The sequence below is a fragment of the Phyllobates terribilis genome, unplaced genomic scaffold, assembly GCF_046119375.1.
Source record: "Phyllobates terribilis strain yellow unplaced genomic scaffold, ASM4611937v1 Scaffold_5__5_contigs__length_657084704, whole genome shotgun sequence".
NCBI classification, from domain to species: Eukaryota; Metazoa; Chordata; class Amphibia; order Anura; family Dendrobatidae; genus Phyllobates; species Phyllobates terribilis.
In genome coordinates, this window is record NW_027362765.1 from 541214099 (window position 1) to 541226849 (window position 12751).

Here is a 12751-nt window from a genome sequence, read left to right on the forward strand (position 1 = left end):
ATTTTGGGGGAAATTGGGGTGCTTTTTATTATCTGAATGTAGTTTACCGGGGTGGGGATGGTGACGGCTGCAGTGGAACGGGGTCTGAGGAGGCAGGGTCGCTGCTATAGGAATCTGGCGGCTGCAGGACTGAGGCGATGCTATGGGGCCCTGGCTTGGAGTAGGAGGTGTTCAACGCTGCGAGGCTGCGGCTGACCCCGGGCTTTCACAAAATGTTGGCGAATCCTCACACTTCCCATCTTTTTCACTGCAGTGGACTCCGGGAAAATGACCGCCGGATGTGGCACATGTGCAGATTTAGATCTCTAACGAGATCTAGTCTCCTGAGATCTCAATCTGCGCATGCACTGCCTCCAGCGGCCATTTTCATGGAGTCCACTGCAGTAAAAACGATTGGAAGTGTGAGGACTCAGCCGACATTTCCTGAAAGCCAGGAGCCCACCGCACTCTCTCCTCTGAACACCCCTTACTCCCAGCCCGGGGCCACAGCAGCAACCCTGCTCCACTGCAGCCCATTTTCCCAGTAAGCTACCGTAAAAGCGGACTATAAGACACACCACCATTTTATTTAAAAAAAAATAAATAAAAATCCTATTTTCCTCCCCACGATTTGGGGTGTGTCTTATGGTCCGGTGCATCTTCTAATCAGCAAAATACGATGACTTTCTCATATTTCTCCACATTTCTAGTAAGTTTAAGAATAATCAAAATGAGTGTGCTTAACACTGGATTATATGTGGGTACCCTAAATATAAGCTTTATAGGGGTTGTCCAGGATTATTTACAGTAATCCTTTAATGACCACAATGTGCCTTTTTACGGCAGTCAATGTCAATAAAAGGAATTGTCCTTTAGCACCACCTATTTACAGCACTTTGGAACAAGTGTGTCGCACCTCCCAGCAGTTGCGGGCTGAGTGGGCGTCAGCTGCATATTACTACTGGCACCCTCCTGCAGCTGCCACAATCTGTTTTCATAGATGCCACTGTCAATAACGACAGCGGCACTGCAGTGTCTTAGAACAGCTATCAAAGTGTAAAATATTCAAGTTCCATAGTATGATCAAGGAAAAAAGTTAAATAAAGTTCAATATTTGTGTAAATGTAAAAACAAAATGATTAACCTTTAGCCGTGAAAAAAGTGATTCAGATGAACCGTTCACTACAATGAGGCAGATGGAGTCGCTTTGGACTCCGTATGGCCTCTGTTGTAGAAATGTCTTTTTAGTGCACAAAATGGTTTAGTGCAAGTACAAAGACAAGACACCATCGGAACAGAGGCCAGACGCAGTCCAAAGTGACTCCGTTTGACCCATTACCGTGAATGGCTCTTTTGGGGGTTCCATCTGAATCTTGTTTTTTGGGATTTAGATGGAAACTCTGAAGTGATTGCTCCGCATAGAGTACGGGATAAATGTGGACTGAGACGTAAAACTAATCAAAAAATGTGTTATACCCCAAAATGGTAACCATAAACATTTCAAGTCACTCCTCAAAAAATGTCCCTACTGAGGTCCATCTATCACCGGAGAAATAAAAGGCTACTAGAATAGCGACATGGCTCCCCAAGAAGTCCATCAAAACATCTGCCCCCAAAGCCAAACAGCGCTCAATTCTTTCTGAGCCCTACACTGTGCCCTAACTGCAGTTAGCATCCACGTTTGGCTTTGCTGTTTCGGGAAGGACTTAAAAGGGTATTCCCACCTCCAAGATCCTATCTTAATATGTAGTAGGTCTAATAATAATATTAGCAAATACCTCCAATTAGAAATGTAGTGTAGTTTTTCTGATTCGCTATGCCACTTACCTCATGTGCAGGCAATACAGGACCTTAGGTATCCATGGTTATGACCACTGATATTAGTGACAGTTAGCTAGTTGCTAGTGGTAGTAACCATGGATACCTAAGGTCCTGCAATGCCTGCCCATGAGGAAAGAGATAGTGAATCAGAAAAAATATACTACATTTCTAATTGGAGGTATTTGTTAATATTATTATTATACCTATTACATATTTGGATAGGATCTTGGAGATGGAAATACTCCTTTAACTATTTACAGGCTGCGTGTCACCAGATGCACAAGCTGGGTGCAATGTACTGGGCACTAAGCTGGCATACTTGAATTTTCTTTCTGCAGCACCAACTGTGTACTTATTTCTGGAAAATACCTTTGAGGTCAAAATAGTCACTACACCAGTAGAGGAATTCCCAAAGGGGTATAATTTAAAAAAATTGACTCACTTTTGGGATTTTATACTGTTTTGGCACGTCCATACCTCTACAAATGGTGGCCATTAACTATTTTAGGAAAATCTAAGCTTCAAAATGAAAGAACACTCCATCCCTTCCGAGCTCTGCTGTTTGGCCAAGCCATATTTTCCCAGGACATGTGGGGTATTGCTGCATGCAGGAGAAATTGCATATCAAATTGTGGTGTCCATTTTCCCCTATTACCTCTTGTGTAAATTAACCCCTTAAGGAGCGAGCCACTTTGTAGGTTAATGACCAGGCTTCATTTTTCAATTCTGACCACTGTCACTTCATGAGGTAATAACTCTGGAACGCTTCAACAGATCCCCCTGATTCTGAGACTGTTTTTTCGTGATATATTGTACTTCATGATAATGGTAATGTTTCTTCGATATCACTTGCGTTTATTTGTAAAAAAATAAAAATAAATAAATTGGGAAATTCACAAAACCATTTTTCAGGGATCACATCACATTTGAAGTGACTTTGAGAGGTTTTTATATGACAGAAAATACCCCAAAGTGACACCATTCTAAAAACTGCACCCCTCAGGGTGCTCAAAATCACATTCAAGAAGTTTATTAACCTTTCAGGTGCTTCACAGGAACTGAAGCAATGTGGAAAGAAAAAGTTATTTAACTTTTTTTCACAAAACTTTTACTGAAGACCCAATTTTTTTGTATTTTCAAGGGTATCGGTAGAAAATGGACATCAATATTTGTTCTGCAACTTCTCCTGAGTTCGTTGATACCCCATATGTGGGGGAAACCACTGATTGGGCGCATGGCGGGGCTCGAAAGGGAAAGAGTACCACTTGACTTTTTGCTTCACAGAAGTTTACAACATAGAGCCGTGAAAATAAAAAAATCACATTTTTTCCACAAAAATGCTCTTTCCGCCCCCAATTTTTTATTTTAACAAGAGTAAAAGGAGAAAATGGATCCAAAAAATTGTGCAATTTCTCCTGAGTACGCCGATACCCCATGTGTGGAGGAAAATCACTGTTTGGGCGCACGGCAGGGCTCTGAAGGGAAGGAGCACCATTGGACTTTTTGAACACCAGATTGGCTGGAATCAAGAGCCAAAGCCATTACGCTTTTGGAGAGCACCTGATGTGCCTAAACAGTATGTTTTTTTTTTTTTATTTATTTTACTTGCTTATATAGCGCCATTAATTCCACAGTGCTTTACATACATTAAAAAAGCACAAATTACTCCATTTTGGAAACTAGATTCCTCAAGGAATGTATCTAGATGTGTGGTGAGCACCTTGAACTCCCAGGTGCTTAACAGAAGTTTATAGCTTAGAGCCAAGAAAATTAAAAAAAAAATCAAATTTTTCCCACACAAATTTTCTTTTAGCCCCAATTTTTTTTATTTTCACAAGGGTAACAAGAGAAAATGGACCCCAAAATTTGCTGTGCAGTTTCTTCTGAATGTGGCAATACCTCATGTGTGGGGGGAAACTACTTTTGAGGCTCAGAAGGGAAAATGCTGGAGTTCTGATTTTTGCTGGAATAGTTTGTGGGTGCTTTACATGGAAACCCCGGTGTAAGAGCTCAGCGCAGGATAAATATGCTCCGAGCCTTATTGCAATCTTTGGAAGGCAGAATGAACAAATCAACAGCAGGTGAAGAATTGGTTTTATTTAATTTTTATGCCATTTCTCTTGCGGTATTAGTGATTAGACGACTTTATTCTTCGGGTCGGTGCGATTACAGCGATACCAGATTTAGATCGGGTTTTTATGTTTGGCTGCTGTCGCACACTAAAAGATGCTTTTTATTGCAAAAGCATCACCATATTTTGAGAGCTATAATTTTTCCATATTACTGCCGACAGTCGTGAGGGCTTGTTTTTTGCTGTACGAGTTGACGTTTTTATTGGTCCCATTTTCTGGCAAATTACATCTTTTGATCGCTTTCTATTTCGATTTTTGTGAGGCAGAATGAACAAAAACCAGCAATTCAGGAATTGTTTTTTGGAGGTTTTTTTTTATAACAATTTTACCACATGCAAAATGGCAAGGCAGCTTTATTCTTCACATCGGTACGATTGCAGGGATACTACATTTTAAATTTTTTTGTGTTTTGGCGCTTTTACACACACTTTTTTTAAACGCATCGCTTTATTCTGAGAGCTATAATTTTTTTTATTTTTCGGCTGATAGAGCTGTATGGCAGCTTGTTTTTTGTGGGACAAGATGAAGTTTTCAGTGATGCAATTTTTATTTATAGTCGTCTTTTTGATCGCGTTTTATTCCACTTTTTCCCAACGGCATGATGATAAACCATAGTTTGCTATGTTTTTTTTGTGGAGTTTTTTACAGCGTTCACTAAAGAAGTTAACTAGTGAGACTTTTATAGATCGGGTTGTTCCGGACACGGCATTACCAAATATGTGTAGTTTTTTTTTTGTTTATTTTATTATTTTTTTTTACATAGAAATGTGTATTTAATAGTGTAATATTTTTTTATTTTAAAATATATTTTTTAATATTTTTACAATTTTTATTTTTTTTTTAAACTATTTTACTTAGTCCCTCTATGGGACTTTCACTTTTTTCACTTTTTCTACAGGTGTAATATATTGCAATTTACTACATTGCAGTGCATTATACCTATGCAGAATACTTCTGAGACCATGCTGTGAGCATGGTCTCAGAAGCTTTCCGTAGCTTGGTGACCTGGGGGTCACCATGGCAATGATTGGGCCTTCGCGATGATGTTATGGGGATGCTCCCGTCCCTCTGCCTGCCTTCTGAATGCTGCTATCGAGCGCGATCGCAGCATTTAGGGGTTTAATAACCAGGGCGCGGCTCTGACACCTGCACATCATGGGTCCCCCGCACCTCTTCCCGTGCCTCTCAGTTGTCACTGCAGTGACACACAATAACAGTTCAAAGTCATGACAGGCATAGCACGGCAGCGAACAGAAACTAAAACCTGTATATGACGGGCTATGCCTGTCATTGAGCGTTATGGGGTTAAACCATTAAATGTGATTCTTCATTTCACTTTGTTGACTGCGCCTTGTCACACGCTATGAACAGTGGATAAGCGGTTGCTCTTGCTCGGCTCTCTCCATTTCTATGGGATCACTTCTGTAAGTTATTCCTGATGGTTTTATGTCAGGATGGAGTTGAGGATATAGCAGTGTTACTGAATCCTGGCCTTATGACGCTGTACAGCAAACACACAGCACGTGGCTTCTGCGAATCACCCAGGAATTATACTGTAGTCTACCTCTAGTTTCTTAGCTAAAATGATAACAGACTACATAACTGGCAATTTCCTAGCCTAATGGCAGGAGCTGATTTTCTCCAGCCGCACCCAGTGATGTGAACATGAAGCCAGAAAGGAGGGCAGTGAGCTATCATGTCAAAAGTTAAAATTGCCATTACAAAGATGGCTATAGATTCTCCAACAACACGTAGAACATCCATGAAGTATTGGGCTGTAATTACTCTGACATCTTTCTTTTTTAGTTGGAAGCAATACCTGAGTCCTTGAAGAATATGCTGCTAGTAATGGACACAGCTGGAATTTTCCATAGCGCTGATTCACGAACTGGATATTCAGATCTATGGGAGATCACATGGGAGAGGATAGACTGCTTCTTACCCCGGCTAAAAGAGGAGCTTTTCAAACAGACAGTAATACAAGGTCTGTCTTTTCTTTAGATCCCAGTATATATGTGTATGAATGGTGTTATAGAGCTGTGTGTATAATAGACATTCAGGAAAGAGATGTTCTGGCTCCCATGCAGGAATATATTAATCTATCCAATACATTGAGTGCCAGCAATGCCTATCCATATGCACTATAAGCAGTCTGTGACATTAATGGATTTCAGCATGTTTCGGGGTCTTGCGTGTGTGAACTAGGATCCATTTGGTACTAGCAGGGTGTAAATAATCCACTTATAGAAGAATCTTTCATACTAAGCCATTAACCTGAAGAGACAATCCCACATGTGAACCACTAAATATATTTCCGCAGCAGAAGGGAAGGAAGGGAGACACAGATCCATTACTAATGGGTAGGCGGACCCCACAGGATAGTTCACCTCAGATTTATAAAAAGTGACGACCGGCCCCTCCAGCTTAGGCTCCTCCTACTCCCATGTTCCTCAGTTTTAAATTTGAGGTCGCAGAGGATAGTCGCTGCCTTTGCAGCTCCTCAGAAGATTTTATTATTTTTATTCCGGAGACCTGGATCCCCCGTGGTCTAGAGGTCTCGGGGGGTCTCAGCGCTGCTGGGACCCCTGACCCTCCCGTGGCGGATCTGCGTACCCCCTAAGGAGGTCCCCGCAGAACCTTGCTGGCCCCGGGGGATACAGGGCGCTCCCTGGCAGGGACGTACACCGCTCTTGTGGGGTCCCTGCGCGCTCCGCCGTGGGGGGGAGCAAGGGCCACAGCGCCACACATCCCTGGGGGTCCCTGTTGCGCTCAGCTGGGTAAGTGCTCTTATTGAGTGCTGTCAGCAGCTGCTGCGGCAGCCGCTGTCACTGTATATGTGTTTGTGGTGACTGCTGTTTTTTTCTGACTTGCAGGGATTTCTCCTCTGCATGCAGCGTTTGATCCTCGGCTGGCAGGGGAGCAGGGAAGGAGGATTCGCGCGCTCCGTTCGTAGCTCGGCGGGGGGCGTGGCTTAGCGTCTCTCTGCTGTCGGTCTTCTTAGCTCGTGACAGGAAGTGCCGGGAAAGCGCGCGCTGGAGATGTCCCAGCCCCTTCTTCTTCCGGCCAGCGTCCATCCTCGTGCAGCGTCTCCTACTCCCTGCTCCCCGCTCTCAGCACACAGAGAAGAGCAGTTTTCTACGCCAGCTGGTGAGTCTCTCCTGCCTTTTAGGCAGAAAGTTCCTTCTACAGCGCAGAGCACTTCCCTTATGTCCTAGCTGACAGGGTGTGCTGTATACGGCGCTGCTACTTCCCTACTGAGATGGCTCTGACGCACACCTCATAAAAAAGGTAGTGCGGATCAGTAGCATTAACCCCTTCTGAACGGGGTCTGGCCCATCAGGCTGTTAACCCTCTCTGGAGGTGCACCCTTCTGGGATCAGAGGGTGCGTCTCTCTAGTCCGTCAGGTTAACTTTTGCTCTGCAGGCCGCTGGGGTAGCTTTTTCTCCTTCTAAGGAGGAGCTTTAACCCTTCAGTGCCGGATTATTTTTTGTGCAAGAACAGGCTGTGGTAGTGGAATTCACACATCCTTGGTTACTGCACCCATTGTAAGGTTATTACCGCCTTATCCGCGACGCTCGCAACTGTGTGGGGGCATGTCGGATCAGGGACCAGGGGGCGCGGACCTCTCTCCCGGTCCGCTTCAGGATCGGCCACGCGTATCTGATACGCCGGGGTCTTCAACGGCGTCAGGTTCGACTCTAATTGGGGTCTCAGTGATGTTAAGGTGGAGGCGCTCACTCGCTCCATTGACAGTCTGTCTGACCTCCTGGGTCATTGGGTCTCTGCTAAGTCCCAGCCGACGTCTAGAAGCAAGAAGAGTCACAGGCCTGTGGTGGCGCCGTCTCCTCCGCGCAGTGCGTCGGAGGCTTCAGAATCGCCGACAGACTCTTCTGGTGAGATCTCCGATTCTGATGAAGAGAATCGGCGGGGTCGCTCTGCTTCGCTTTCGGGCCGCGTGGACGCTTTTGTTGAAGCTATGCGGGAAGCGTTACAACTGTCTGAAGAGGTGACGGGGCGCCCTGGCAAATCAGCCCAGCTGTATCAGGAGTCGCGTCGGGCTCGCTCGACGCTGCCGATGCACGAGGAACTTAACAAGGCGGTGGAGAAAGAACGCCTGTGTCCGGATAAACGTTTCCAAGGGTTGCGGTTGTTTGATGCCCTGTATCCCTGTTCCACGGAAACGATCACTAATTGGGTCCCCTCTCCTGAAGTGGATGTGCCATTGTCTCAGCTGAGCAAATCCTCTTTGCTTCCTGTTAAAGGGAAGGCGAGTCTTCAGGACCCACTGGACAGAAGGACGGAGTTAGCGGCAAAGTCCATCTACGAAGCCGCGGGTCACGGATTCCGAGCGGCCTTGGGGGCCATGTGGTCTGGTGATTCTTTTCTGCGGTGGTTGGATCAGCTGCGGACGGCATGGCAAGATGGAACTCCGCTGTCAGAAGTGGAAAGGCTGTTCCAGCTCTTGGAAGAAGCGGCCCGATATGGCAGGGACGCAGTGCTGGATACTACTTCGGTGATGTCCAGGGCTCAATCCTCGGCCGTCTCTGTCAGGAGAGCACTGTGGCTTAAACAGTGGACCGGAGACGCAGTATCCAAACAAGGTTTGCTGAGTCTGGCGTACAAGGGCGGTCAGCTGTTTGGTTCGGACCTCACTTAGCTGATTGCTAAGGCCAAGGCCAAAGATACGGCCTTGCCGCTGCGAAAGGCCGTGGTTTCTACGTCCGGCAAGTCAAGTGCCGGTAGTGGTCGTCGGGTCGGTCCGTTCGGTCAGCCTTCTTGGAGATCGGATCGTCCCTCGTCTTCCGGAAAAAAGACCTCCCAGAAATCCCGTACTCCCTGGAAACAACATTTCCGTCAGGACAAGCGGGAGGTTGACAAAAAGCCCGCTAAGGCGGACTGACGCCAGGAACCCTCTCGAGGGCTCTCGGGTGGGAGGTCGTCTGCTACAATTCGGGTCTATTTGGCCTCACACGTATCGGACGCCTGGGTGACGCGGGTTATGTCGGAAGGTTATTTCATAGAGTTTCATTCTCGACCCCCGGACAGGTTTTGTCAGTCGCGCATCCCGTCCGAGCCCAGGCTAGCTGCCGCACTGCTGCGGGAGGTCGACTCTCTTCTGCAGCAGGGTGTGGTGATTCCGGTTCCGCCGGAGGACCAGGGAAGGGGGGTTTTACTCCAACCTTTTTGTGGTTCCCAAAAAGGAGGACAAGTTTCGCCCCATTCTGGACCTCAAAGATTTGAATTTGCATATTCGGACCCGGAAATTCCGTATGGAGTCTCTTCGCTCCGTCGTGGCGGCCCTGTCGTAGCACGATTTTTTGGTGTCGATCGACATCCGCGACGCCTATTTACATGTCCCTATTGATAGGGCTCACCAGCGCTTCCTGCGGTTCGCCATAGTTCAGGCCCATTACCAGTTTGTGGCCCTACCGTTCGGGTTGGCCTCGGCGCCCAGGGTTTTTACAAAGATTCTGGCGCCGCTCATGGCGCTCCTTCGAAAGCAGGGAGTTACGATTCTCCCCTACCTGGACGACCTGTTAATTGTGTCACCCACAGCGGAGGAGGCGGTGACGGCTCGCGATCTCTCCCTTCAGCACCTGGAGGACTTCGGGTGGCTGGTCAATTGGAGGAAGTCGTCATTGGAGCCGTCGCAGTCAATCCTGTTCTTGGGGATGTATTTCGACACGGTACGGGCAGTGGTATCCCTGCCTCCGGACAAACAAGCGATCCTTCGTCATCATGTCCAGGCTATGAGGTCGGAGATGACTATGTCTCTTAGGAGGTGTATGCGCCTTCTGGGTCTGATGGTGGCGGCAATGGAAGCGGTACCGTTTGCACAATTTCATTCCCGGGGTCTTCAAGATCTTATTCTGACCCGTTGGGACAGATCGCTGGCTTCGCTGGATCGCTGCGTCGGTATCTCCTGCAAGGTGCTAGTCTCTTGGATGGTGGTTACGTCAGGAGACTTTATCCCTGGGGAAATCCTTCCCCCCCCCCCCCCACGGTGGTTGGTCATTACCACCGATGCCAGCCTGACTGGCTGGGGGGGGGGGGTGGAACGATCTCTGGGTTCAGGGGGTCTGGTCGTCAGAGAAGTCGTCTCTGCCGATCAACATCTTGGAGTTGAGAGCGATTTTTCTCTGCCTCCGACATTGGACGGTCCCTTTGAGCGGTCTGCCGGTCCGGATTCAGACGGACAATGCGACAGCGGTCGCATATATCAACCATCAGGGCGGGACGAGGAGTTCCAGACTCATGATGGAGGTCTCGCGGATCCTGGTATGGGCCGAGTCCAGGGTTCCAGCCATCTCCGCGATTCACATCCCAGGAGTGCTGAATATCATGGCGGACTTCCTCAGTCGCGAGCAGGTGGATCCCGGAGAATGGAGTCTTTATCCGGATGTTTTTGCACTGCTGTGCTCCCGTTGGGGGACTCCCCAGGTGGACTTGATGGCATCCAGGCTGAACGCCAGGATTCCAACGTTCATGTCCAGGTACAGGGACCCAGAGGCTGTGGCGGTAGATGCTCTAGTGGCCCCGTGGGACCAGTTCAAGCTGATCTACGTGTTTCCGCCGGTATCCTTACTTCCTCTGGTGATCCGGCGGATCAAACTCGAACGAATTCCGACGATTTTGGTGGCGCCGGATTAGCCATGGAGGGCGTGGTATTCAAAACTGGTGTCTCTTCTGGCGGCGCCTCCGTTTCCACTGCCTCTTCGCCCGGACCTATTAACCCAAGGGCCCATTCGTCATCCGGACCTGAAGTCGCTTCATTTGACGGCGTGGCTCTTGACACCGAGATATTGACCCGTCGTGGGTTTTCGGCCGAGGTCATTGCCACCTTGCGGGCTTTCAGAGGTCCGGCTATGACTAGGATTTATCACAGAACTTGGGAGGCCTTCTATTCATGGTGTTCTGGATCGTCAAGGAACCCGAGGGTTTTTTCCATTCCCAACTTCTTGGCTTTTCTGCAATGTGGTTTGGCCAAGGGTCTGGCGGTTGGTACCTTGCGGGGTCAGGTATCTGCACTATTCGTGCTTTTTCGGAAAGCTATTGCCTCGCGCAGGGATGTGCGTTCGTTTTTTCGCGGGATTGCACGTCAGCTCCCGCCCCGGAGGTCGTTTGTGGCTCCTTGGCGGCTCAATCTAGTCTTGGAGGCTCTTCAGCATGGCCCGTTTGAGCCTATGGATTCAGCTACGCCTTACTTGCTTTCTTGGAAGGTGGCCTTCCTGGTGGCGGTCACCTCTTTGAGAAGGGTTTCTTAGTTGGCGGCATTGTCTTGCTCGCCCCCTTTTCTGGAGTTCCACTCGGATCGCGTGGTGCTTCGTACCCGTTGCGATTTTCTGCCCAAAGTGGTGTCGCTTTTCCACGTCAATCAGGACATCATGTTGCCCTCCCTCTGTCCGAAACCAAGGAATCCAAATGAACGGGCCTTGCACTCGTTGGATTTGGTGCGGGCTTTGAAGTTCTATCTTACCATCACGCAAGGGTTTCGGAAGTCGGACTCTCTTTTTGTGATTCCTGCTGGTCGTCGGCGTGGTCAGCGGGCTTCCAAGGACACTATAGCTCGGTGGATACGTTCGGCTATCCTGGAGGCATACCGGCTCAAGGGCGAGCCTTGTCTGGTTAAGGTTCGAGCTCATTCCACGAGAGCTGTTGGTTCGTCGTGGGCTGTTCGTCAGGGGGCCTCGGCAGCGCAGCTCTGCCGGGCGGCTACATGGCGTTCCGTCCACACTTTTACTAAATTTTATAAAGTGGACGTGAGTGCTTCTGCCGATGCGGCCTTGGGACGCAGGGTCCTGCTGGCGGCGGTGGTTTAGGTTATATCTTTATCTAGTTTTGGCGCTCGTTGCGCGCTTACCTAAGTTGTTGGGGTGTTGGCGATTCTGCCACTGTTTCCCACCCTTGAGTTCTGGACTGCTTTGGGACGTCCCACTAGTAATGGATCCGTGTCTCCCTTCCTTCCCTTCTGCTGCTGAAAGACGGATTTTGGTAAGATCTTACCTGTAAAATCCTTTTCAGCGAAGGAAGGAAGGGAGACGCAGCACCCTCCCAGGGCAGAAGTGCATTATTGTTTTCCAGATGCGGTGCGACTCCTCTCTGATGGCGGTCATCGGGACTGGGGTCGGCGCGCTAGGGCTCTGTTCCAGCATTGCCAGCTCATCGCAGTGGTCAGGTCCAGTGAGTAGTGCCTGGGACTGTGTGTTCTTTCTGTTATATGCATAACCTGTTCTCTCACACTTCTGATTTTTCAGAAGGGGTTGTGTTGCTCCGCTGGTGTTATCTGCTCTTCCTTAGCTTGTGTACGAACTGAGGAACATGGGAGTAGGAGGAGCCTTTATACTGGAGGGGCCGGTCGTCACTTTTTATAAATCTGAGGTGAACTATCCTGTGGGGCTCCACCTACCCACTAGTAATGGATCTGTGTCTCCCTCCCTTCCTTCCTTCGCTGAAAAGGATTTTACAGATAAGGTCTTACCAAAATCCGTCTTTTATTTTACTGTATTGTTGCATTCTTATGATTTTTCTTTTCACTTATTCAGATCCACCTCATGTAGCTGCAACTGAACCACATCCTCAGAAAACACTAACTGCCTCCACTATGGTCCCTGCTGCCTCCGAGCCCAAACCTGTCGCCCTAACTGTGCAGCCAGAGAGGCCATCAGAACCATCACATTCTGGTAATGTTAAAAAGCACTTCTGACCTTTACCACGACTTCTATATAATGCAGTCAGCCGTAGACTCAAACATGTATCACTTGCTATGACCATTCAAATGTCATTTACATGTTGCCAGTGCACTACGCATGACTATAAA

At 48.1% G+C, this 12751-nt stretch overlaps 1 protein-coding gene across 11 annotated transcripts in view; it reads left to right on the forward strand.

Moving 5' to 3' along the window:
- The window catches only part of GBF1 (golgi brefeldin A resistant guanine nucleotide exchange factor 1), a 230673-nt gene that overhangs the window by 213963 nt on the left and 3959 nt on the right, over positions 1 to 12751 (forward strand). For all 11 annotated transcript variants that reach the window (XM_073685833.1, XM_073685835.1, XM_073685837.1 and 8 more), the window contains 2 exons: positions 5739 to 5916; positions 12477 to 12614. In XM_073685833.1, the coding sequence (XP_073541934.1) occupies positions 5739 to 5916; positions 12477 to 12614 (316 nt within the window). The remainder of the gene's footprint in view (positions 1 to 5738; positions 5917 to 12476; positions 12615 to 12751) is intronic.